Here is a 26,895-nt window from a genome sequence, read left to right on the forward strand (position 1 = left end):
AAAGAACTCAAAGATTACCTTGAAACAAATGATAACGGAGAAGTGTCACCTCCAATACTATGGGATGCATTAAAAGCTTTCATAAGAGGGGAGATCATAGCATTTGCCTCTTTTCAGAAAAAAGCTCGAGAGAAAAAAATGGCAGAATTACAAAAGACTCAAAAACAATTAGAAAGTGAGCATAAACAAATGCCTTCAACCAGCACTCTAAAACAACTAACAATGATCAGAAATGAAATAAATAAGCTGAATACACAAGCGATAGAGAGAAAATTGCTATATTTGAAACAGAAATATTATGAATGTGGATCAAAATCAATGAAAATCTTAGCATGGAAACTTAAAAAGAAAATTGCAGAGAATACTATAACTAAAATTAATTAGTTTTGATACACTGAAACAAAAATACAATCTGGAAAAGCAGGATTGTTATCGATACTTGCAAATAAGACATTATATTAAGACAACAATCAGAGTGGCGTCGAACACTAATGTAGATTTGATAGCTATGCTTAAAAAGGCATATAGTGTCAATAAAAAATAAAAATTTCCTTTTTGTATACATTTCTTACAAATAAGCTTTCTCACTTAACTGAATATGTGAAGATATCCGGTCGTTAAGTGATGACGTGACGAATCCTACTTCCGGGCCTAAAGTAGTCTGTGTTTAATATGGCTTTTGTGTTGTTAACATGTTTAATGTTTTGTATTTTCTTCTATTTGATCTCAAAAAGCTCCTAAAACAGTCAGTGATCACTGTTGACCTCCCTTGGCTTTTATTACCGCTAATCATTTATTTAAGCTCAGTTTTTAAAACCTTAGGATGTAACTACAGCCCAGCCCATGACGGGAATCCCCCTGTATGTTGGAGAAAATGTGGACACCAACGAGCACACCACGCTCACATAATGTGGGACTGCCCTTTGATCAGGACTTATTGGAAAGACGTTCACGAAACACTACAAAAAATTTTCAACTGTACATTCCCTTTTGGAATGAAAACAATTTTTTGGATGTACGCCACAGGAATGGTCTAAAAAATAAATGTTGCTAGTTGCAAGTAAAAAATGTATAACAAAGAAATGGTTATTACAAGATGTACCGACTTTATCATTGTGGTGGGAAATAACACTAGAGATTTATAGGATGGAGGAGTTAACAGCATATGTGAATAACATAAGCCGAATTTAATTCTCAAATTTTAAAATCAATAATCTGGCTACTGGTCACTCCTGATTGTTTGGTTTTTTTTTTGCAAATTGTGTTAATCAATGCCTGTAATCCGCATCGTGAACTGTAAAACCCAGAAATAATAAAAAAAAATTTAAAAAAAGGTTGGGTGAGCCAGAGCACGTAATGCTGGGATTGTCGCACCAGTTTTTATTCAGGAGGCTGCAGTCCCAAATGTCTCTCTGGAACTTGACACGGACCTTGAGGTTGTCAAGCTTGTTCTGGAAGGACTGAACATTGGCTAGTAGGATACTTAGCAAGGCTGTGTGTGAACCCATAGCCTGTTCCTGATGCTGGCTCATTTCCCTCATAGCCTTCGCTTTGGGTCACGTCCTTTGTTCTCCTGCCGGCACTCGCTTGGCCAGATTTAACCAGAGTTAAACACGATGAAATGTACGTATATTATGGACTAGTAGAAATGAGAGTATCTCTGTGGTATTGTAAATGTGTAGTTACAATAATGTCAATAATGCAAGATCAGGCAGATAGCAACAGAAAATAGCAAAAAATAAGCAAAAATACGTTAAAGTAGGATCAGAGCATCCAGCATCCAGATCTCACCGGCATGATCATGGAGGAAGATTTTATGGAGGAGTTATGGAGGAGTGGTGGGAACTGGTATTGCTTTGAACCCACAGGACCTGGGCTTTTTACTGTCATTGAGCTGAACATGAACTCCTCTTTATACTAAAGTATTCTAGTGTTAGATGTGAAGCCATCTGTCCAGCAGCTAAATAATACGGTCTAATGCCATGTTTTGTTCATCTGAGCCTGGCAAGCAGCACATGGTTTCTGTTATGTCTGGATACATAAAACCTCACTGACTCAGTGTCAGGAGAATAACGCGCTTCTATAAAGAACAACAGACAATGATAAAGCATGCGACAAAGCAACCTGTGCCATTTGGCACAATTTATTATAATTTAATGTCACCACAATACACTAGAATAACCCATGAATATATAAACCGCATATATAAACACGAATATAAAACTCTGGTGGAAATGATAGTATTGATAATAGCTATGTGATTCCACTGAGGTGAGCCCGTTCCAGAGATCTCGTCCTGTGCAGCTTTTGGAATCTGTAATTTCTTACTGCTACACTCATCCGATTTTAATGACTCAGAGTATTACAGTACGAAAAACCGCAGGAAATACAAAATGTCTGGTAAGGCGTTGGATCATCATGCCCCACATGAACAGCTTCGTGTGCAGTGACTCTCCAAAGGTCTGCAGGAGGAAAGGAACATTTTTACAAAGACATACTATTATTTGGTGTTCAGATGATGGTAGTTACGGCTGTCTGAGACATCCATCTAAAATCTTCCATTGGTCTTCAATGAGGTTGAGATCCAGTGAAAAGGAAAAAACGTAGACCTAAATTATGCAAGCAAAACGTGTGGGTTGGGTCCAAAAGTGCATGTTTTCAGTTTCCGAGGCATGCCACTCCACCAGAACCACTTACCTGCAGGAGTCAAATCTTCAGATTTCAGCTTTAATTTGTACTGCGCTGTATGAGGCAGTCACTTCTCCAACATTGCTGAGGTGGTCGGTATCATAAAACTGTTCACCATGACCTGTTCTGATGGTGTTCCAGTGTGCAGTAATTCACTGGCTCATCTAGTTAGTGCTGCTTCACAACATGTGGGCGAGGTGCACCAGTGAATCCCCATTACGTGCTTTTTATTGACTGTTCAAGATATATAAAACGCACTGTGTTCATTTTTGCTTCTGTTATAATCACAAGTCATTGCTTTGCTTTTAAAAGACTGTTGCACAATGATTATATATCAATAACACCAATAATGGACACGATGCCTTTTCTATCCAGATGCTTTCATTAGTGTTTTCTTGGTGTGAGATATTATAAGCTGATGCAGCTAAAAGCACCAAGTTTCACACCTTCAGGGGTGGTGCTGCCCTGCTATCAGTGTGTGTCACAGGTTTAAATGTCACAGAGCGCTTGTCCCATAAAGCCCACACAGAGAGACACAACAACCTGAAAACTGTAAGATATTTGAACTGTTACAGATGTGTTGTTTGGCTTTATTTCCTGTCCTGACCATTCTTTAGTGTTGCTGATGCAGAGAGTTTACAGTGGATCCGTATAAGTGCAGGACTGGCTTTGCTGGTACTTTGAAGTACTTACCAGCGTTTTAGAACTGATTTTTATTCTATATGCAATACCACAGCACTTATTTTCAAAGAAATACTTCATCTCATAGTGGAGGAGCGATGAAGTACAAGTCACTGTCTGTAACAGAACGAATGACTGATGGACACAACTGGTTTGTGAGGTCCTGCTTTGAAGCCACACAGTGACTGTATGTTGGTTGCAATAAACAGATGGTCTCTCTGTTCCAGTGGAAGCTATCACTATCTGACAGAACAGAGGTTTGAGGTACTATCACACTGGCTTAAACTTTGTACTGTTACACCCTCCATTTGAAGCCAAATATTTCTACGTCCTCTTCCTCGTTTTCTAATGAGCACTTTTGGTTTAGAGCATTTCGGGGAGTAATCTCACATCGCTGCAATGATTTACACAGAAATGGAGGAAACACACTTACTGCTGGTTATTGCACACAAGGAGGTTAAAAAGGCTAACAAACATTTATACAACCTTTGTAGCACTTATGGGTTGGAGCAGTCCAGAATGGTGCATCGACAGGTCATCAGATGCTCCACTAATGCCGAGGTTTGTAGTTCGATTATTGGCTGCTCCAGTCTGCACGCCAAATATCCTCGGGCAAGATACTAAGCACCAAGTTGCTCTGCGCTGCGTCCATCGGAGTGTGAGTGTGTGCGGATGTTAGATAGAAAGCACTTACACAGAAAAAGCATTGAAAAAAGTGCTTGTACAATATGAATGTGTGATGTAAAGTGATTTGAGAGCGCAGAGCAGAAAAGTGCTATATAAGAACCATTCCATTTACCATTTACTACTGCACTGGAGATCTCTGAGTGCTGCCTTGTCTCGTCCATTGGCAGGGCGAGGTATGTTTGTGTGGCTTTGTGGTGACATTTATTCACATTCATTCCAAAACCTCTTAATCCTAAACAAAAGGGCAAAAGCTTATCAGGAAACACATGCACACTCAGTCGATATATCCACATAGTGGTCCTGTTTAAAAAACAGCAAGGCTGTCTTCCTGTGGTGCATTTAAACCTTGGAAACTTCTGTAAATTTAAGCTACAAAAACATGGGACACTCCTCATTTGATGAAAATGTGACAGGCAAGACAAATTTGGAAAGAGAATTTTAAACTGTCAAACTTGTGAATAGAAGAGCTAACAGTGGCAGCAGACCAAAGCTGTCAGGGCGAAGGTTTAAATCACTGGTCTGTACACAGGTCCCAAAGCTCCGTAAAGTGTTTTTGAAACACTGATGCTTTTAAAATGAAAATAATTACAATAATGCTCCTTGTGCTAGTAAATACTCCAAGAATCCAGCATCATACATTTTGAAGTATTTGTCCTACGCTACAAAACCAAGTGTATAAATAAATAAATCGATACACGCAGTGTGACTAGAGAGGGTCAGTGCAGACTTTGATACCATGGGATTAACTGCAGGCTGAGTGTTACTCACTGTAGGAGCACCCGTACACCTCCACCCTGAGGCCCATCCAGCCACTGGGGTTCCAGTCAAGAGGGACGAATCGCAGGAAGCGTGTCCTCACAGGGTGGAACAGCTTGTTCTGAACGACGCTCTCCGAGTTCCCGTTCCCGACAAACCTCTGCAGGTGAGAGAAGACAGACTCTGGTTGAAACAATTCTGATGTAAATCACAGAGACAGCACGTGACCTCATGTCTGCTGTGAGGAATCAGATTTTCACCAGGACACAGCAAAGTTCTTCTTTTACTGCACACTTCAAAAATAAAAAGAATAAAAATCTAAATCCCAGAGGAGCCCCGACAGCAACAAAGTGCTGACTAGGATAGACCAAGGGCAATATCTTTTTCTTATCCAATATCCTAACATATTATTTGATGTAAAGTGATAAGAATCGTTGGTGTTCTGTGTGAGACTGAGATAAAATGACCACTGAGGCAGCCGGGGGCAAAATAAGGGTTCTGATATTGTGTTTTCCCCTGCAGAGCTAAAAACAAAAACCTCTCAGTGCCGATGTGATATGTCATCCTTCTTTTCCTCCCTCACGTTCAGCTCCAGACAACGCCAGGGGACACAAACAAGAACCGAGCGAGTGAAATATGGAGATGGAAACAGAGACAAACAACTCCTCCTCTCAAATGACTGATCGTCAGCTTCGTCATAACCGATTCGAGACAGGTGACATATCAGATCAATAAGTACAACAAAGCACCAAAAAAGACGGATCATTGACAGGAGCTCCGGGCGGACAGTTGTGCACAATCAGACGAGCCGATCATTCGGCTTTCCACGACTACAGAGAAGCGACGGCCTGCGGTACAAGTGACCGTCCGACACTTACGGTGCGCCACAGCAGAGGCGTCATTAAATACGCCGCGATGCTGCTTCGCGGTCGATAATCAAAACAGCAGTGAGAGGGTTCAGGCTGTTGTTGTGATTGATGCAACCGCTTCCTCATTTTGAGTCGTGCACCGAGGGGGGCCTCGTGGCTGAATGTTAAAGCAGGTACGCGATTGGCTTATTTACACATGGGCTCACATCAGCACAGGAGGGATTAACAAATGGAACTGGGGCTCACACATCTGGCAAAAGCAGATGTGTTACCTTAGCTTGGCACTGGAAGCTTCTGGAAGAAACAGAACAGCCACAAGAATGTGTGTCAGTAAGTTGCGCACACTCGCACAACTTTGCTTTTGTAAACGCTTCCAGCTACAAACATGAAACGTGTTCTGATGTTGGTTGTTTTATTGTTTTACTTGGAGTCAGTTGTGTTCATCACACACAGCCTGTGAGGCTCTGTGCTGCAGAACAGTTACACTGCATTCAACATCATCAGCTTCTAAAAGAATATGGATATCAAATATTTAGCATCACTTAATAATGTATTCAATTCACTATTGACTACCCACTTACAACCATACAAGTATCACATACAGATTTAATAGTTATAAGGCCTCCTTCAGAATTACCAAAGTAAGAAATTAAATTAAATTTTATAAACAGTCGCCTCATATTATAAGGTAAAGACCTAAATCTCGCACAATCAGACAATCCTCCCGCACTTGGCAACAGTGGGAAGGAAAAACTCCCAGTTAACAGGAAGAAACCAGAACCAGCTCATGTAGGGGAAGCATCTGCTGCAAAATACATAGTACTGTATCTGCTAATCACTTCTAACTACTGCTTATTAAATGAGAAGGTTCCTGTGTATGAATAGTTTGGCTCTGCATGGGCCAGTATTGCAACTACAGTGATTTTTCCCTACATAACAGTTAATTATGAAATATTTTCATTCATTAGAGCCCACAGATATTTCAGCAGATATCAGCCTGTCACAGATATATCAGCAGATATCAGCCTGTCACAGATATATCAGCAGATATCAGCCTGTCACAGATATATCAGCAGATATCAGCCTGTCACAGATATATCAGCAGATATCAGCCTGTCACAGATGTATCAGCAGATATCAGCCTGTCACAGATATATCAGCAGATATCAGCCTGTCACAGATTATCGCTTCAGCCTCAAGATATTCAGCATCACCTGTCACAGATATATCAGCAGATATCAGCCTGTCACAGATATATCAGCAGATAGCAGCCTGTCACAGATATATCAGCAGATATGCAGCCTGTCACAGATATATCAGCAGATATCAGCCTGTCACAGATATATCAGCAGATATCAGCCTGTCACAGATATATCAGCAGATATCAGCCTGTCACAGATATATCAGCAGATATCAGCCTGTCACAGATATATCAGCAGATATCAGCCTGTCACAGATATATCAGCAGATATCAGCCTGTCACAGATGTATCAGCAGATATCAGCCTGTCACAGATATATCAGCAGATATCAGCCTGTCACAGATATATCAGCAGATAGCAGCCTGTCACAGATATATCAGCAGATATCAGCCTGTCACAGATATATCAGCAGATATCAGCCTGTCACAGATATATCAGCAGATATCAGCCTGTCACAGATATATCAGCAGATATCAGCCTGTCACAGATATATCAGCAGATATCAGCCTGTCACAGATATATCAGCAGATATCAGCCTGTCACAGATATATCAGCAGATATCAGCCTGTCACAGATATATCAGCAGATATCAGCCTGTCACAGATATATCAGCAGATATCAGCCTGTCACAGATATATCAGCAGATATCAGCCTGTCACAGATATATCAGCAGATAGCAGCCTGTCACAGATATATCAGCAGATATCAGCCTGTCACAGATATATCAGCAGATATCAGCCTGTCACAGATGTATCAGCAGATATCAGCCTGTCACAGATATATCAGCAGATATCAGCCTGTCACAGATATATCAGCAGATATCAGCCTGTCACAGATATATCAGCAGATATCAGCCTGTCACAGATATATCAGCAGATATCAGCCTGTCACAGATATATCAGCAGATATCAGCCTGTCACAGATATATCAGCAGATATCAGCCTGTCACAGATATATCAGCAGATATCAGCCTGTCACAGATGTATCAGCAGATATCAGCCTGTCACAGATATATCAGCAGATATCAGCCTGTCACAGATATATCAGCAGATATCAGCCTGTCACAGATATATCAGCAGATATCAGCCTGTCACAGATATATCAGCAGATATCAGCCTGTCACAGATATATCAGCAGATATTAGCCTGTCACAGATGTATCAGCAGATATCAGCCTGTCACAGATATATCAGTTTGATGAAGTTAGCCAGTAATATCACTACTTTAGGTCCTTGGGGGTTTTTACATCCAATCAAAGAATTATTCCACCCAGTAAAAAGGTTTCCTGTTCTCAGCCTCGTTGCTGTCTGCCTTCCATAATCAAGCTTTGCAAGGGTTTCTTTGTATTTTTGTTCTAAATTCATTTGTTGTATTTTCCTGGATTCTTTAGGTCACACAGACTGTGGAGCAACATAAGCCATCAGCTGTCATCCAGTTGAAATGTTCCTAAGCTCTACTTTAGAAACACACAACACACTCAATGGCATTTTTCTTTTCTTATAATTTAGGCCAGTTCACAGTGATCCTAAGATATGTTCTAAGACCTGCAGTGTTACAGAAAAGCATGATTCCCTGAGAGCGAGCACACGGAGAACAAACCAGGCATTTACACTAGAAGAAGCAGCTTTATTTGTCCTAAACAAATGTCTCTGTGCTGCATGATGCAATGCAGCTGTGAAACTCCCATATGGAGAATACAATTAAGACAATACACTCTGATTTAGACTGCATCCTACTCATTCGAACCGTTCATTAGCTTCGACAACAAGGCGCAGATGCACGTCAGCATGTCTCATTAGTATTCAAGAGAAACACCACAGTAAGAGCACCTCTGAGACCGTGCTGAGCTATGACGTTTGTGGTTTTCCACTCTTTAGAAAAGTCCACCACGGAACATCCTGTGTGTTCCAGCTGGGAGATGAAGTCTCTGAATAAAGGCCTGAGGGTGCACAAAATTTTCCATAGGCTCAAAGCATCAAGGTCCACAAAACAGCCGTAACCCCACAGTGACTTCATTATTTCTATTTATGTTTCTGTCACTGTGGAACAGTCTCCCCCATTAATTAAGACTCTTTACTCTTCCTCTCCGGTGATGAGCTCCCCTGTGTCAGTTTTCCTTTTTGTTGCATACAGAACGGCACATACGATTGCTTTAATCAATTCACTGGAGGGAAAATCTTGCTGCTGGCGCTGAAGACGCTCGAGTATGCTCCAAAAGGTCACTACCAAGTTAAACAGCCTAGGGGAATGCATATTGAAGAGGAAGCTACGAGTACATAACCTTGCCATGAGCGAAAACACTATCGTGATCCCTGACTGCCAGGCAGAAGTCCCCTGACCTGGATCCGCAAACATCTTCCATATTTCCTGAGTGTCTTAGCTCATAACAGTCTTCAAAATCGTGGCTCTAATTATAACATTTAATGGAATCCTCACTTTTATGACAAAACGAATGTAAGAGAGGTCGTCTGAAAGGCAACACTGTTTAAACTCGACTTGCCTAGAATGTGACCATCGGGCCAAATGCTCTTGGTGCAACCTGAAGACCACAGGTGACCGTGGCTTTGCTTTAGCTGCACCCAACCTCTGGAACAATCTTCCAGCTGCTATTCGTGCGTCTGGATCTGTCCAATCTTTTAAATCACGATTGAAAACTTATTTATTCAACCTAACATTTCTGGCTTGTAATCGTAATTGGATACTTAATTGCAGCATCCGGTCCCGTACCAGCAGACTGAGAGACAGCTTCTTCCATCAGGCCATCAGACTGCTGAACACTTCATAGACACCTCAGCTTCACTACTGGAACTTCAACATTATGCACTACATACTGTATATAAATGCCACTTGTTTTGCACATTTCCAACTGCCAACCTCTGTATATTTTATTGTATTGTTTATTCTATTTTTAAAATATGCACACACACACACACACACACACACACACAGTCATTCTGTGTGTAGGCAGGCAGGAAGAGAGGACCCAAAATGCAGGACTCAAGGAGGCGGAAGAAACTCAAAATACACAGCTTTGTTGCTGGGATGAAGCAGAACAGAAAAACACTAACTAAACTGGGAGTACCGAATAACTAGACAGGTTGGCAGGCTGGCAAACAGAACACACAGAGGGAGTGAGGGCAGAAGACGTTAACGACGCGACAGAGAACAAAGGAAACACAGGGCTTATATACACACGGCAGTAAGCAAGGGATGAGAGACAGGAGGGGAACACACCTGGGAGAAATCACAGCTGACGAGACAGGGGAACCGTATACTGAGCACACTCACATAAGACACAGACCTTCACAATAAAACAGGAAACAAGAAACCACTAAATAGAGACGCAGACCGAATATAACTAGGGACGGGTACCGGTATCCGTTCTGACATAAACGGTAGTAACCAGACCGAAAAGCAGCGCACATTTCGGTGCTTTATTTCCTGAGCTGTGATACACTTTAGATTCTAGCCAATCATTTTATGTTTCCGAGGATAGTAGGCGGGCCCAGGTACGTACGTTCTTTTAGAGCAGAGCTACAGATTAAAAATGTCCAAGGCGAAGCGGTCAAAAGTCTGGCTGTACTTCACAGCAAAATATGCAAACTCAGCAGCAACAAGTGCTTTAAGCTGATACTGTGATACTGTCAAAGGAGGTAACTCCTCAAATCCGATGAAACACCTGGCGACGCATAGCGTTTTTTTAAAAGCCCAGAAATGCGCCGTATTTGATAGCTTGCTGCGAGACCTCACACCGAGCACATCTACTGCGGGTGTGGTGCCTATTATCGGACCCGGAGTTAGCAACATCCCCCAAAACCCGAAGAGGAGAGTCCTGGCCCCTAGCCCTGCCAGTGTAGCAGAAATGATGAGGATGCAGCAGCAGCCGTTCTTCTCTGCGTGAGTAGCTTAATGTTGTTCGTGTGTAATTTACGTTGAGTAGGCTAACCACGTTATTACATTAATGCATGTCAGGTGAACTAGCAAACACCGTCATAGCTACATGCGGCTGTCTTCTTGTTTGATGGCAGAGACTCCCTTCACCCTGGCCAAAAAGGCTAAAATGACCAAAGAAAAAGTGGAAAACAGCTGAACACGAGAGGTTTTTGGACAAAATTGGAGTTTTTTCCATTGTTTAAGCACTGCTTCCAGCCAAGAGTGATGCCATATATGCCCCATAGCTGCAGAAAAGGCTAACATTGTTATCTTTTTACAAAAAACAGCTAAACATGAGAGGTTTTTGGACCAATTTTGTGTTCTCCATTCTTTAAGCACCGGTTTGAGCACCGTTTAAGCACCGGCACCGTTTCAAAAGTACCGGTTTGACACCGGTGTCGGATAAAACCTAAATGATACCCATCCCTAAATATAACACATAGAACTCAAACAATAATCATCATCATCATCATCAACAAAACACCAGAGAAACAAAACGTTCATTCAAAAATAGACCAGAACTCAGAATGCTGGGTCAGTACTGACCCAGAACATACACTCTTAAATTGTACATATATTTATTCATATAACTCTGAGATTTAGTCATTCTTATAATTTGCTTGTTCTTATGTATTTTTGCACACCGCTGTCGCTTGTGAAGCTCGCACACAAGAATTTCACTCGTATGTGCTGTACCCGTGTACCTGCACATGTGATGTGACAATAAAAGTGATTTGATAATTTATATTATTACTGGAATAATCTTCCCGTTGATATTTATGTGTATGAATTGATTTAATTCTTAAATTATCTTCTGATACTTATTTATTTCACTTGCATTCCTGGTTAATTAGTGCCTTCACCTTCCAGTGTACTTTGCTATTGCCCCTATATCTAATTTGATTTTAATTTATTGTATTATTGAGAAGCACTTTGGTGTACCTTTGGTTTTTAAATGTGCTACATAAATAAAGTTGTATTGTAAAATGCAGCCTGGCCCACAGCCAGGGTTCTCCTGGTTGTTCCAGTATGTAATGGAGTCGCTTCATTCCTCTGACCTGACGAGTTTCCCTTGATTTGTCTACTGTGGCTTTTAGGAACGTGTTACCAAAAGGCTGTGCTTGGCATGGCCTCAGCAAACACTGCAAGCCTGTTAGAGCTTCCAATACATACACAACAAAAATCATTTTTGTAAGAAACATTTTAAGCATTTGTTTACACTCAGTTTATCCACCTGGGACAACTTTGCTAAATCCATTTGAATATTCATCAGTGCAGCTTCAGTGTTCACTTGTCAAAACATTCTTTCATTTCATTTTCAAGATCCATCCGAGGTCCAGCGAGCACGTGGAGGATAAGGACATGGGTTAGGACAGGACTAAGCCTCTGCCTAACCCGGGCAACCTAAGTGGAAAATTACCACATCCTAAGCTGTTGTTCCTGAGAGTAATTTGAGTACTCAGATGGTTCATGTTTACCTGCCTGTTCGATTAACAGATTTGTTCATATGTAATAAACAAAAGTCCTGTGAATCAGCCTCTGAGACCTGCTGCCTTCTTAGGAAAAAGCAAATTATTAGCAGAAAATGAGTCTTCAGCATTCATGCAAACACATTTTAATCCCTATTAGATTCCCATCTACCTGAACTGCTAACTTGCAAGAAAATGAATGCGTAAATTCCCCCCTTAAGGAGGAGAATTTGTTTCACACATTTATTCAGAGCTGCATTAAAAAGAGATTTTTAAATAAGGCTTTGCAAGGATAATGAAGGATAATGTGGACTCCCTGCTGGAATATATTCCTTTTCCCACCTTTGAATATTTGCAAAAACCATGCAGCTAATTTACTGAGGAGCAGAATGCAAATATCACAGGGATTTAGGTTAAAGCAGGACTTTAAACGGGGGTGTATCACTTTTACATTATATGTGCCAACAAGAACAAAGCTCATTTTTAACATAAGCAAAAAAGAGAAGGCACGTGTGAGCGCGCTGCTGTTTGTGCTACAGCACGTGACTAAAAAGGCCAAAAAGCTCCAGCAGACAAGTCATTTTCACAGATTTTCTCCCCTGGCTTGTGCTAATTGGGTTATTATCAGCTCTTAGAAGAAGCAGGCTTTTCTCAGAACACTCCTCAGACAGGATACTGACAGGACCAGATGGTGGTGTCATCACTCTTACTGAGGTTCACAGAAGAAAACAAGAAAGTGGTTCATTAAAGACAAACTTAAACAAAGGGGGAACCAAACTTTTGACTTTTGGCTGTTTGTGTAGCGCTCCTTCATGACTGCACAGGGTTAATAACTGTGCTGATTCATTTGTCTCTAACATTTCCTTCTAGAGGACCATTTCATTGTAGGACACCTTTTAGCATCACAGGATAACAATGACGGACGGACTGTAGCCTGCCTGTCAGTTTCTACTAGAGATGGCACGATACCACTTTTTTATGTCTGATACCGATACCGATATCATAAATTTGGATATCTGCCGATACCGATATGAATTCGATATAGTGCTTTTTTAATCAATAAAATAATTTTTTTAATATCTTGCTGCATTTTGTATTTTGTATTTCGACAGAAAAGCCGATCAGCTGATCATTGATCAGTTTCATGATTGAAGTAGCAGCAGGAGAGAGAGAGAGAGGCAGTCGCTCCATATATCGGTTGTTAAGCTTAACGCGGGAATGCTTTACAAACACTCAGAGATGAACTTACACACTTGCTTCACTTCTCTCTGGGAAAACTTCCTCGGAGATGAAATGCTGGTTTGGTAGCGAGGCAACAAATACACAGATATCTCTCAGATATCCGATCCAGTAATTTAGGTCAGTATCGGACCGATACCGGTCCATCTCTAGTTTCTACGCTGTCACGCCTCGGGTTTGATAGTCTGCACACAGGTTGGTCACTGTAAGGTCAGAGTCTGAGGCCACAGCAACAGCTGTGTTATCATAGTAGAGACTGACTGATTCTCAAACAAGAAGGCTCCAAATATCGGTCAGAAAATACTATATTAACACCTGTTTGGATTCAGACGGGAGGATGAGCCTAGCATCAAAATGTTGGTAAGTCTTATTTTGACCAGCTGATGTGACCTGTGAAAGTTTGTCTGTCTCGCAGAATTGAATTTTCAAAACAAAGAAAGAATAAGAGATAAGAGAAGCTTAGCAGGCAGTTAGCAGCTCCAGCTGAACCAAAGCACAACGTGGTCACATCTTTGAACATAATAACTTTAAGCTTCAATACAAAAGTTACCACTGAAGGGAGAAATTAGCTGAGAGCCTTGTACCAGAGCGGGCTAGCGTGCTGCTATCAGCAAAAAAAGCCAGCAGACTTGTGAGAAGAACGGCCGACCTTTAGCCCACAGTTTTTCTAATTCTTCTATGGAGTTAATTTGGCTGAGAGCTAGCAGTCATCCCAACAGCTGCTGCTCACTCATTAGTTCAGCTCGGTTCAGTTTCTGACAGTAAGCTGTTACCTCTGAGCTTCCAGACGGATGTGAGTTGGTATCTGCCAAAAGGTCTCGGTGAAAGCTGCAGTCAGTCAGCCTGGGTGAAAATTTCACCAGAGACTGCAGACAAATTGGCTGCTAATCACTGCTATTCATCCTTCATACGGACGCCGAAAAGGAGCTGGGAGTGTCTGCGCGAGTCTGCATTTAATACACATCAGCAAATATAAAGGCTATTCATGCCTGCTTCAAACGCCTGCCAAGTTTCAGAGGATGTCGTCTGTTTTGGCTGCTGTGGCAGACTACGGCGCTGCATGCCTGGGTTGAGTGCTATTTGGATCTCTGAAATTTTGAAAGGAATTCAGCACCTCCATTTCCTCTTTCATGACTCAGTTATACAGAGTGATAGCTGCAGGTCATGTCAGTAATGTTTATGCATATTGCCTTGTCTTCTCACTGCACAGCAGCTTCTCCCATTTTTCCTGGCACAATGAGATGAGAAGTGACAGTGAGTGGAAAAAGCTGTGTGCTGTTTAAAAGCATATTGCACATCACTGTGCATACACCATATGTGATATTATTTTTCAGGAACCGTGAACTTCTTTTTCCTTTTTCAGCACTAATTAAAAACTGGCTGTGTTGTTTTGTTCACATCAACAAATGAATCTTCCCATAAAGTTTGCAGCAGTTTTTTCCAAAGGGTACATTTAATCTACGGCGTTAAGTCTCAGTAACAGCGCAATAAGCTTCTTCTTTGGGGGACAATAAAACAGGCTAATTTCAGTCTAAGTACTATTTGTTCCATAATGAAGAGTTAAAAGCTGTTTGGGCTGTTTGTTGTGATCATTTTGACAGTTTCTTTAATGTGGATCTGTTCAGTTTTTCTTCTTGTTTCCATCATGTGTAACACTCAGGCTTGATGCTCAATTCTGATCTAAATCCTCATTTTCAGATAGTTTTCATAAAGAATGAACAGTATTCCTACTTTGGTCACCTCAGGTAGATTGCTAATATGTAATTATACAGTAGACAAACTGGGGGTCTAAACTAAGCCCATGAACTAGATAAGACAGGATTAGTTGCTAAACTCTGAATCAACCAAAGGTGCTCTGCTGCAGTCTGAGAGTAGAAAACGAGAGATTTGTGTCGAAATCTCTATTCAATCATAAATGTAACAACTTTTTTCTAGAAATAAAGACATCACAGCAACCCACTGTGAGTAGCTTATAATACTCACTGCTGACTTACAAGATGGAGATAATAACTGGTGCTCAGGGCTCGCAGTGGAACCAAGATCGAGGCCGTTTGCTTTTTGAAGTTTGCACAGACTGCTGCATTGTGCCAGTGGTAGTTCACTCTTTGCAACATAGTACGCTGTTCTAAACAGATTTTCAGGTTTATTTTTAGTATGTTATTTGCAATTGGTGTTTGTTCTGGGAAAGATATTGTAGACTGAGCAATAATGCATTTCTTGCATTTCTCATGGGTTCTAATGGGGGCCTTTCTTAAAATGACTGGTCCCAGTAACAAAGGCGCTTGTCGACTCAGAAATCGAGAGAAAACCAACAACACACCCGGCAGAACATTATGTTATTTACACGGGTGCACATAAGTGGTCCGCATGTGCGCATTCGCTGTCAAAATAAAAGACGCGCACCAGATAAGAAGTTGCAACGCGCGTTTGCGTCCATATAAAAAGCACTGTTTTTGTCCGCTAGAGTGGGATTTTCACGGCACATTCGCACCACATCTCTGTGCGTTCATCATTTGTTTGAAGCCAGCTCACCTCCTGCAACCACTTTTCCGAGAATACGCGCTTCTTTTGTGGTTCGGACTCCTTCTGACATTTCTTTGGAGGTGGAGGAACACCAAAGTAATTGCTTAAAGGAGCTTCTTCGACATCTTTAAGAGTTCTAAACAAATGTCTGTCCTCCTCCTGAAAATCTTATGTACGCAAACACGCGTTGCAACTTCTTATCTTGTGCGCGTTTTTTATTTTGACAGCGAATGCGCACCTGCGGACCACTTATGTGCAGCCCTGGTTATTTAGCTCGTCATATTGCAGCCACAGAAATTCTTTTGTCCATGAAACCATAAAGCTGCACTTTCTTTTTGCCTTATAGTCTGATTTGTCATAACTTTTCCGTTTTGTGGTAAGCTTTTCTTTGGCTGTCACTTCTTCACCCTGACCTGTCTTATTTGGCTCAGCAGAACTAAAATATATATCCTGCTGCTTTTACACACGCGACTCACATAAGCTCAGCGATTCTCTGCGCGATCAACCTCTCACATGTTTAAGCTTGCTGCGGGAGATTTCACTTGTCATGTTTGCATAGTAAGCTAACGATTAGATAAGACGATGTCAGAGGAATTGGTGCAGCAAATTATCATCACTCACCAGATCAGTGCTGTCGCTCTCTATACACAGTTCGCGATTGCAAAGTGAAAGCAAAAAACAAGCGCAAATTCAAACGCGATTTCAATATGTCACATATTGACAGTGGCTCACCGATGCCAATGACATAATTACCCAGCTACATTTCGAAAGAATGCAAAAGCATTGACATATATTTTTCCTTCCTACAATAGCCCGACGGGCAGGGCAGAGATAGATTTTGGTAGCCCGACTGAAAAAATCGCTAGCCCCGGGACGTCGGGCTAGCGATATTGCGAGCCCTGTATCTGATTGAGGAATCACAGTACTCTGGAGGGTAAACACCTGTAATGACCCAGATCTCAGAGGGTTGACGACATGGAATTTATTGGTTATTATTTGTTATTGTTATAGTGCATCTTTTTATTTGTCTCCCTATAATCAACCAAAAACAGTCATGGCAGATGGCTGGGCCTCGTTCAGCATGGTTCTGCCAGGTTTCTTCATGTTTTCAATTCAATTCAATTCAATTCAATTTTATTTATATAGCGCCAAATCACAACAAAGTCGCCTCAAGGCGCTTCATAGATACAGAGAAAAACCCAACAATCATATGACCCCCTATGAGCAAGCACTTTGGCGACAGTGGGAAGGAAAAACTCCCTTTTAACAGGAAGAAACCTCCGGCAGAACCAGGCTCAGGGAGGGGCGGGGCCATCTGCTGTGATTGGTTGGGGTGAGAGAAGGAAGACAGGATAAAGACATGCTGTGGAAGAGAGACAGAGGTTAATAACAGATATGATTCAATGCAGAGAGGTCTATTAATACATAGTGAGTGAGAAAGGTGACTGGAAAGGAAAAACTCAATGCATCATGGGAATCCCCCGGCAGCCTACGATCTATTGCAGCATAACTAAGGGAGGATTCAGGGTCACCTGGTCCAGCCCTAACTATATGCTTTAGCAAAAAGGAAAGTTTGAAGCCTAATCTTGAAAGTAGAGATAGTGTCTGTCTCCTGAATCCAAACTGGAAGCTGGTTCCACAGAAGAGGGGCCTGAAAACTGAAGGCTCTGCCTCCCATTCTACTTTTAAATACTCTAGGAACAACAAGTAGGCCTGCAGAGCGAGAGCGAAGTGCTCTAATAGGGTGATATGGTACTACAAGGTCATTAAGATAAGATGGGGCCTGATTATTTAAGACCTTGTATGTGAGGAGCAGGATTTTGAATTCTGGATTTAACAGGAAGCCAAAACAGGAGAAATCTGCTCTCTCTTTCTAGTCCCTGTCAGGACTCTTGCTGCAGCATTTTGGATTAGCTGAAGGCTTTTCAGGGAGTTTTTAGGACTTCCTGATAATAATGAATTACAGTCGTCCAGCCTGGAAGTAATAAATGCATGAACTAGTTTTTCAGCGTCACTCTGAGACAGGATATTTCTAACTTTAGAGATGTTGCACAAATGGAAGAACGCAGTCTTACATGTTAAAATGGAGTTTTTCCTTCCTACTGTTGCCAAGTGCTTGAAGGCTGTCTGATTGCTGGGATTACTGGCATTTTCTCTATATTAGTTCACAGATGATACCAACGTGGTGGGTCTCATCCCTTGGGGCGATGAGACAGCATACAGAGCTGAGGATCAGAGGCTGTCAGATTGGTGTGCTGACAACAACCTGGACCTCAATATCACCAAAGATGAAAGAGCTGGTAGTCGACGTCAGAAGGAGGAAGTCCAAGCTGCAGCCCATCAGCATCAATGGGGAGTGTGTGGAAAGGCTGTCCAGGTTCTAGCTCCTGGGTGTGCACATAGACACAGAGCTCCAACAGAGCTCAAACACCTCGGAGGTTTTGAAGAAGGCCCAACATTTCGTTGTACTACTCCTTTCTTTATTATCAGAAATATCACTATTTCAGATTTTCTTGAAATAATCAGATATAACTTTGAGGCTATGTCACTCACACTCTACATCACTGTGGTCTGGTCTTACTGAAAGGGCTTCACACTACAAGCACATTTATTCTATACACATGGAGCACCTGCTCTTATCACTGACTTTGAGTTTGTGGCCAATTCAGAAGTTGGATTTTACACATAAAGGCCATAAAAGCACATAAAGGCCTGGACAACCAGGAACCTTCTTTCTGTGAGAGCTAACCATCACTGTGCCACATAGTAACAACGTATCACTGAATACTATGTACTGTGCAAAGGGCTGCTGGAGGAAAGTTTGATGTTGAAAGTGTCCAGGACGGTCATTTAAGAGCATTGTAGATAATAAATATTTAAGTATTTGAAGAAAGATATATCATTTAAAACAGAACTAGACATATTGTTCCCTGCCACACATCATTGCCCTTATTCAACACAATAGAGAGAAGATCACTTTGCAGCAGTGCCACGCCAGTAGGCAACAACACTCTCTGCTAATTGGACTACCAAACAAGAAAACGCTCTGAGAGACATTCACCGTCTTGCTGACAGTCTTTGACATAACTGGGCCAAACACAATAAAGAATTAATGGCATGTGCCAACATGGGGCTATTTTCTGAGACTCTGAATCCATGTATGGCCGGCATAATATGTTGCGACATTACAGAGGGGATAAAAAGAAAAAACTGCACTGACACCAGAGCCACACCTGAAACGTGTCAGAAGTGAGAGGATGTTAACTGACACTGACCAGCAATGCCAGGAACAGATGGTCCACAAAACACAAGAAATGAACATAGAATGAAACATGTGACACAAAGCTAACTATAGCTAACTATAGCTAACTATAGCTATGTTAGTGTTTAAGAACGTACCAGTGCTGGAAAAGTATGCAGTGGTGCTATGTGATTAACCTTGTGACATCCAACGAGCCAATCAGATTTTCTTTTAGTCACATATGAAATGGACAAAGATGTTACATGTCCACATTAGAATGTTTCTGTGACAACCCTGCAAACAGGTGAACGATCTATAAAACATGTAGGCTGTTAACCTAACTGATGATTTAACCTGTGACATATTTAATCTAAACACTAAGGCCATAGTCAGTGATGACCTCGACCTCATAGGGTTCTGTCACAGGCTTAAAAGCACAGCACAGCTGGACCTACAGCCCTGTCCGCTTGGTAAAACACCCATTCTCTCCAATTCATCCAGCTTCATTGCTCTTTATTCTGTCTCTGCTGGTTTCCTGCGATCTCTCTGACAGAAACTCTGGCAGAAAGCCTGGAAGGCAAACTTCTTCCACTAGCCTAAAACAGAGACAGTGTTCCCCAAGCCCAGAAATGCCTCCGGTGTGTATTTGTTTCAAAACTAAACTTGATATTGCTGGTTGTTTCTTTATGGGTCACATACACAAGTTAATTAGTGACCTTTGGATCTTGGCTAGCTTTTTCTCAGCTTCCAGTCTGAAAGCTATTTAACTCCAAACTCATTAAGGAAGCATATAGGCATATTTCCCAACCGTTGACCTATCCATCAACATTCCAGAATAGGCTTTTTCCCTTCGACTGATCATATTAGTTGTTGGCTAGCTGGTTTCAATTCAACTCAATTAAAATCTCAACAAGCGTCATCTGAAGGTGCTTTATGTCGAAAGGTAAAGACCCTACAATAATACAGCTGTACTGTTGTATCAGCTTTAAGTCAGTAACAAACTGAAGGTAGGTAGGTGGAGAAAGCGGATAAAAAATACTGACCCCTACGCCATCCTCATGTCTGTACTGTTTCCAAGCCCGGCCTGTGTCACTGTAGAGCAGCAGGTAACTGCTGACCCAGTCCCAGCTGTCATAGCGTCCCTGTGTGGCTACAGCAGTCACCTCCATCTGCTCCCTGAGGTCCACCTGGAGCCAGGGCTCTTGGTCAGTTACCATTGGAGACCAACCTCCTGCACCTGAAGAAGAGCAGAAAATACAGGCAGAGGGTCTGACACATGCACTCTGTCAACAACTCTTGATGTGTACGTGCGAGGAGTTTATGTGTAAGGCTTCAAGGCTAAGTTCCACTCCAGCAGCCACAGTGAAAGCCCCTGTTTCTGTGGAAAACAACAGATTCATTTTATGCACTGTATATGCAGTATGTTCAAAGTTCCAATAAAGAGCCCAATGCTTTTTATTCACTGGCAGCTTTATTTTACCTGAAAGGCTCAAGTTCAGTGGAACGGAAAAGTGGCATGACTGAGGGGCGAGTTAAAGATAGAGCAGCTTTCTGCATCACATTCAGAATTAAACCAAAATGTAGGGGCGCCTGCCTCGGACCCACAGAGCTGCTCAGAGAGTGTGGTTATGGCAGGTGGGGTGGTTGATCTGCCCCACAGAGCTGATGAGAGCCCAGATGTAAGACATGTTAGCGTTGTGTTGTTGTGAGTTTCTGTTTGGATTTTTCATATTTTACTGTTTGTTTCTTTTTACATTTGGTTCCTGTTTTCATGTCTTTCCATCCTATCATTGTTTAGCCTCAGTTGTTATTATACGGTTGTGGTTCTGGCTCCTGTTTAGTTTCTATGAACGTTTCCGTTCTATACAGTTTTCTAGTCTTTGCAGTTCTGGTGTTGGTTCTCAGTTCTTGGTTTTCAGAACCAATAAGTCAGCTTCAGTCCCTGTTTTGTTATTCGTGGTTTAGTTTCCTCCATTTTTCTTGTATTCTGTGTCCCTTCAACCATTAATGTTTCACTGTTGAGTGTCTCCTTGCTCCCATCATGATTGCTGTTTATTTCTCCTTTTATGTAGTTTTATCTGGGTTTAACTTCCTGTCTGGTAATTGTTTTTACTGCTTTCACAACGTGCCTTCGACCTCTTCTGTTGCAGCCCTCTGCCTACATTTGGGCCCGCTGCAGGCTAACAGTGGAGGTCTATGCCCAGTTCAGCTGTAGCAAAGATATGTGGTTGTTTTTTAGGGATAATTGTTTTTCTTGGCTGACACTATTCGATGCATGAATTAATATAGCGGCTGCTCAGAAGCACTGAAGGGAGATGCTGGCTGTGTCAGCACTCTGGTCTTAAATTTACATTTTTAACTTGTGCTGAAAAATCATCTTTTATAAACTAAGTTTTTAATAAGAGTTAACAGATTTAATTCAATAATTTACATATTTATTTTTGATTGGCAGTTTTATACTGCTCTGCTAAGAAGAGTTCAAATAGGCACCACTACCATCCTGAAAAATGTACGAACGCATCTGTGACGCAGCTTTTTGTTACCTTTCTTGTTCAGAAACATCAGGACTCATTATGGCCTGATGCCCACTTGCTTTAGTTTTTACACAGTGGATGTTTTTGAGGGACATATTTCTGCAAAAATGCAACATTCAGTGTGTATAGAGGTTACAGGGCAGGTCTGCGTCATTTTGCACACGTTTAGTGTGTAACGGCCTTAATAACTTACGAATTATATTTAATGTTGTATTCAATAAGAATTGACTTGCAACTAGAAATTCAGACCACTGACGTAAACTGAAAGGATGAACATGCACATTAGTCAGGTGTTTACTGAGGTCATAGACGAAGGGAGAATACGGCCTCTTTTTCCATAAACTTCTATATAACAAAAGCAAACAGATTGTCAGATGGAGAAGCATCATTTATCACTCCAGAGAGCATGTCTCCACTTGCTCCACAGTCCAGTGGTGGCGTAGTTATACCACTGCATCCAATACTTTGCTTTGGCCCAGGTGATTAAGGCTTGTGGGTGCAGTTTGTATGCTTCTTGAGCTAATCTGAAGCCCACATCAAGTTTGGAGGTCTGTAGAAATTGGCTCTGCAGAAAGTTGGCAACCTCTGTGCACTATGCTCCTCAGCATTCGCTGCCCCCCTCTGTGATTGCACATGAACGACCACTTCGTGGCTGAGCTGCTGCTGTTCCCAGTCGCTTCCACTTAAAGTTCCATTAATAGTCGACTGTGGAATATTTAGTCGTGAGGAAATTTGACGACTGGAATAGTTGCACAGGTGGCACCTATGGAAATCACCATTGTTTCACAAATGTTTGTAGCAGCAGTCTGCATGCCTAGGTGCTTGATGTTACACACCTGTGGCCATGATTGGAACACCTGAATTCTGTGATTTGGATGTGTGACAAAATACTTTTGGCAATGTAGTGCATATTTTCTTTTTTGCTGTGACCTATCTCTCATGACACTCGTCTGCACCAGTTGCCTGACTAACAAACTTCCCAGCTACACAGATTCTGGTTTCCAGTCATATTAGCTTAGCACAGAAAGTAGGGAAATTTGATTTCGGTCTGTTATGTCTTTGTTGTCCTGTTGCTCAACTCTGCTGCTCAGCCAACAAACAAACCTTACAAATTACCATAAGGCACCATTTAGGGGAAACAAACAGACTTACCAACGCCATATATGGTTTATTGCACACGAGCAGTGTTACAACAAAGAAATAACTGACCAAACAGAAATGTCTTTACTTTTTGTGAAGTTTCAGGGCTCGATGGTTTCAGTGATACTAAGCAGAGCTTTGGGTAGATCTGATGGGACTTTGTCAGTGAGCCAGGGGAGTTGTGTTCTTGGCTACTTTGAGTTTGGCCACAAAATTCATTGTCAACTCTATAAATGCATCTATTATTGTTATTGGTGACGTTTGCAGACGGTTCAGTTACACTGCTCTTTTCTTCCAGGGTTGAGTAATTCTGCTAATGGATAAGTAAATGGATTGCTTCTTCTACAGCGCTTTCCCACTCAAAGCACTACTACAAGCCTCATTCACCTCTTCACACACCAGATCATACCAGCTCTTTTCCCCTATGCTTCAGTACTTTGTATCCAACGTTCCCACTCTGATCAGTGCATTGGGAACCCAAGGATACTCTGAGCAGGTGACCTGCTCCACCTCTGACAGCTGTTTCTATTGATGTTAGTTGATGATTACTGATGCTTGGTTAGTGTGTGCGTGTACATACATACATGCAGGCCGGCAAAATGCTGACCACTGAGTGATGTCACAGTGCACACATACAGCTTTTACATACAGTCTGTGGCAAAAAACATCCAGTCAGTGCCTCGAGTTGCCATGGCGACTGTGGCTGTTGAATTTCTCGGCCTACTCATCACTGCTTCCAATAGAGGGGCCATCTCCTCCAAATAGGTAAACAGACCCCTTTATATTGCTGCATGTGATAGATTCAGAAAGTCTTAAGAGCTTATTTGTCTGTGCCTTCCAAAACAACCCATAAACCCACTATAAAAACACTTCAGCTGAGTGTTTTCTGCTCTGTTACCTCTATGGTTATTGTTAACTACAAGCATTTAGAAACGCTGAATAATGCAGGAACATTCACTGTACTCACCATCTCTTCTGTTGAGCTTGGTGTTGTAGGCAGCATAGCTGACGGAGGACTCAGAGGAGCTCTGAAAGGATGAATGGGGCAGCGCCGATACCAGAGGGCCGTTACAATTATCTGGGAATAAAAGACAAAACACCAATTCAGATGCTGCGTCTGCGACATCGTATGTGTACTTTCCAGCTTGCCATGCCTATAGATCAGGCTGTAATAATGGAAAATGGATAACGGCAAAGTTAAACATTTCAGGTTAAAGCGTACCTCCGCCTGTCAATAGAGAAGTTTTAAAGTGAGAATTAGAGAGAAAATAACACGGCTGCCTCACTGCTCAGATGCCTCAAACAGTCTATTAACCCCTGCAGTGACCCTCGAAAGCTGCACAGAAAACGGCGGGGCTCCTTTTGTGTTTGTGCGTGCTCTTTTTAATCCCACATTGTGAGATTACATCACATCCGACAGACAGGAGCAGATTAAGAGTCCAGTGATCTAAAGCTGTCGGTTCTGTCTTCATCTGATCCACCCGGCTCGCCAGAACAGCCCCGAGTCGCACAACAACAGCCTCTTTTCCAAGGCTTGCTTTGCTGGAGTGCAGGGCTGCATTAAGACCCGCGGCTGAGGACGTAATGAAAACTGGCACTGGCCTGATTGCAATTATCCCTTCACTCTTTCAATCAGTGTGGCACTCGCTCTTCAGAGTGAGAGGGAGGCCCTTTTGTTTTTGGATGTCATCCTCCTTTGTGCTCAGATGGATTCGAAGCACATCTGGAGCTGCAATTGGCTATCCATCTGGTTGAAAACAGCACAGCAGAATTGACAGCATGAGCTCGCTCTCTTTTCGGGTGTCCCACTGAATTTCGACTGACCTGATTTGACTTCTCTCAGATCACTTGCCAAGAGATTTTTCTAATCCTGATTTCAAGTGTGACTAAAGTGGATCACGCTGTTTTGTCCAAGACTTAAGTTATGGCTGAGCTGCAGCACATTTGCACATGTTCGTTTGGGAAGTAAGAGCAGCGGCTTGGCATCTTAACTCCACCACGAGAACTGGGGTTATTAAGCAACCCTGTTTGTCTTCATCTATCAAAAGTCTCCTTGATCCTGCTGGATTCCCACTAAATAACTCACCTTTCTTTCCATCTGTATCCATCCTTTCCTCAACAGTAGCTCTGCTCTGAAGGAGCACAGAGCTTTAAAAGCCCAGTCAATTGCTCTGCTCCGTCATTCAGTCCTCACATTCACAATGAAACCTTGACAGCTTTGAAGATGTGAGACAAACCAACGATACTTTGATATTCTGACACATGTTCTCAAATTGGCAGGTGATGTGAAGTGCTGTGTGAGTGCACAGAAAGTTTCTCCGTGTGCAAATTGTGCATCTTACAGACTCTGCTGTTGTTTACAGGTTTTGGTCCCGAGCCAAATGCCCAGCTGTCAGTCAGGGAGACTTATGGATGGAGGATAATTTGTCTGCAAAGCTGCTCCATGGCTTGGGATAACTGAAAATCCTCTGAAGCTGACTCACAATCTCCATGTAAGGTTCAGACGCTCGAATTTTATAGCCAAATGAACCCTGACTATAAACACATCCAAACAAGTGTGAGCAGAGAAGGAACGCTTAATCTCTCTTGAAATCAAAATTACATCAACTGCCACAAACCGATCGTCGTCGGCCGCATTCACAGAAGTGCTACGACGACGTGTTTCTATGCAGACCAACGCAGAGCTGCTAGAGATGAGTAGTGTTGACACTCACAGGCTGAAAGTGCCATTTTCTGTGAACACTTGAAATATTTACACATGTGCAGTGTTTCCAACTGCAGTTCAGGGCAGAGGCTTACATACTGTACACTAACCACAGCCGTCAATCATATAGTTATTTTAGATTTAATGTTTTCTTTAAGCCATTCTGGTTCCAGGGTGGAAAACAGCAGAACTGGGTTCTTCTCTGATCCCTGGACATAAAGGCAAATATATATATATACATACGACCCAAAGAAGATTTGGTTTAATGTCCCCAAACTGACCTTCACACTCATTACCACGATGAACGAGCATCTCTGACCACAATACTTAAACAGGAATGTGCATCCGCTGGATTTTTAATTTTTCATCCTCTAAAGACTTTAGAGAAAAATGAAGGGTGCACTTTTGGTTATGATGTAAGTTTTGTTTGTTTTTAAAGGACATTTGTTCTTAGCTCAGTGCTTTACAATATTCCTACATTCCTACAGAAACAATGCTTTTCATCCCAGACACACTCACTAAATGTCTTTAAACGTGGGAATCTGAAAGCTTTCCATCCTGGCTCATTCACCAACACACCTAGTTGTCAGTGGTAGCAACAAGTGTCATCTTACACACTGGGTGCAGCAACAAAAAGCATTGTTTTAGTGAAGAAACCAGGCACTGCTTGGTCTTTTTCATTTTGTGAGCAGGTGCTCTCGTCCAGCGGCTAACAGGGCGTCTTGCTCCATTACTTGCTGTATTACCAGCTGTCCAAAAATGATGAAAATAACTTTTTGCATACGCAATTTTGATGAGCAATAGCAGTAAGTGCTTAGCTCTCTGACAAATGCATTTCATTTACTGTGCATTTATCATAATGAAAGGCTTTTTCCACTTAACCCTCCAAGGTCTAAGTCAGACGTGTCAAACTCCAGGCCCACGGGCCACATTTAGCCCACAATACAGTTACCTCTAACCCACAATATAATTTCATATTTCAATTATTAGGGGGTATGTGGCACCCACACCAGTCATACTGCAAACCCCATAATGCAGCGCAGCAGTCGGTGTCCCTGCAAGCACCAATCACTTCTTTCCCCTGTCCACTTCGACCAGTCAGGGCCAAGCAGATGGATGCAAGTCTGAGTTCACTCAATTAAAGCAAACCCCTAAAAGAAATGACCAAAACATGGTGGGATGCAGACGCTGCTGGTAAACCTGTGTGCTTTGTTTGTGCAGCTAATGTGGT

The 26,895-nt window shown here is 42.0% G+C and overlaps 1 protein-coding gene across 1 annotated transcript in view; it reads right to left on the reverse strand.

Annotated features, from left to right (window-relative positions):
• cntnap5a (contactin associated protein family member 5a) overlaps positions 1-26,895 on the reverse strand; it is a 125,758-nt gene that overhangs the window by 73,219 nt on the left and 25,644 nt on the right. Inside the window, exons 2-4 of the mRNA XM_005940848.2 lie at positions 23,928-24,038; positions 20,330-20,523; positions 4,825-4,972 (exon numbers count right to left, since the gene is read on the reverse strand). Coding sequence (XP_005940910.1) covers positions 4,825-4,972; positions 20,330-20,523; positions 23,928-24,038 — 453 coding nt within the window. The remainder of the gene's footprint in view (positions 1-4,824; positions 4,973-20,329; positions 20,524-23,927; positions 24,039-26,895) is intronic.

The sequence above is a fragment of the Haplochromis burtoni genome, unplaced genomic scaffold, assembly GCF_018398535.1.
Source record: "Haplochromis burtoni strain Fernald_Lab_line unplaced genomic scaffold, NCSU_Asbu1 Contig_283, whole genome shotgun sequence".
In the NCBI taxonomy this organism is placed as follows: Eukaryota; Metazoa; Chordata; class Actinopteri; order Cichliformes; family Cichlidae; genus Haplochromis; species Haplochromis burtoni.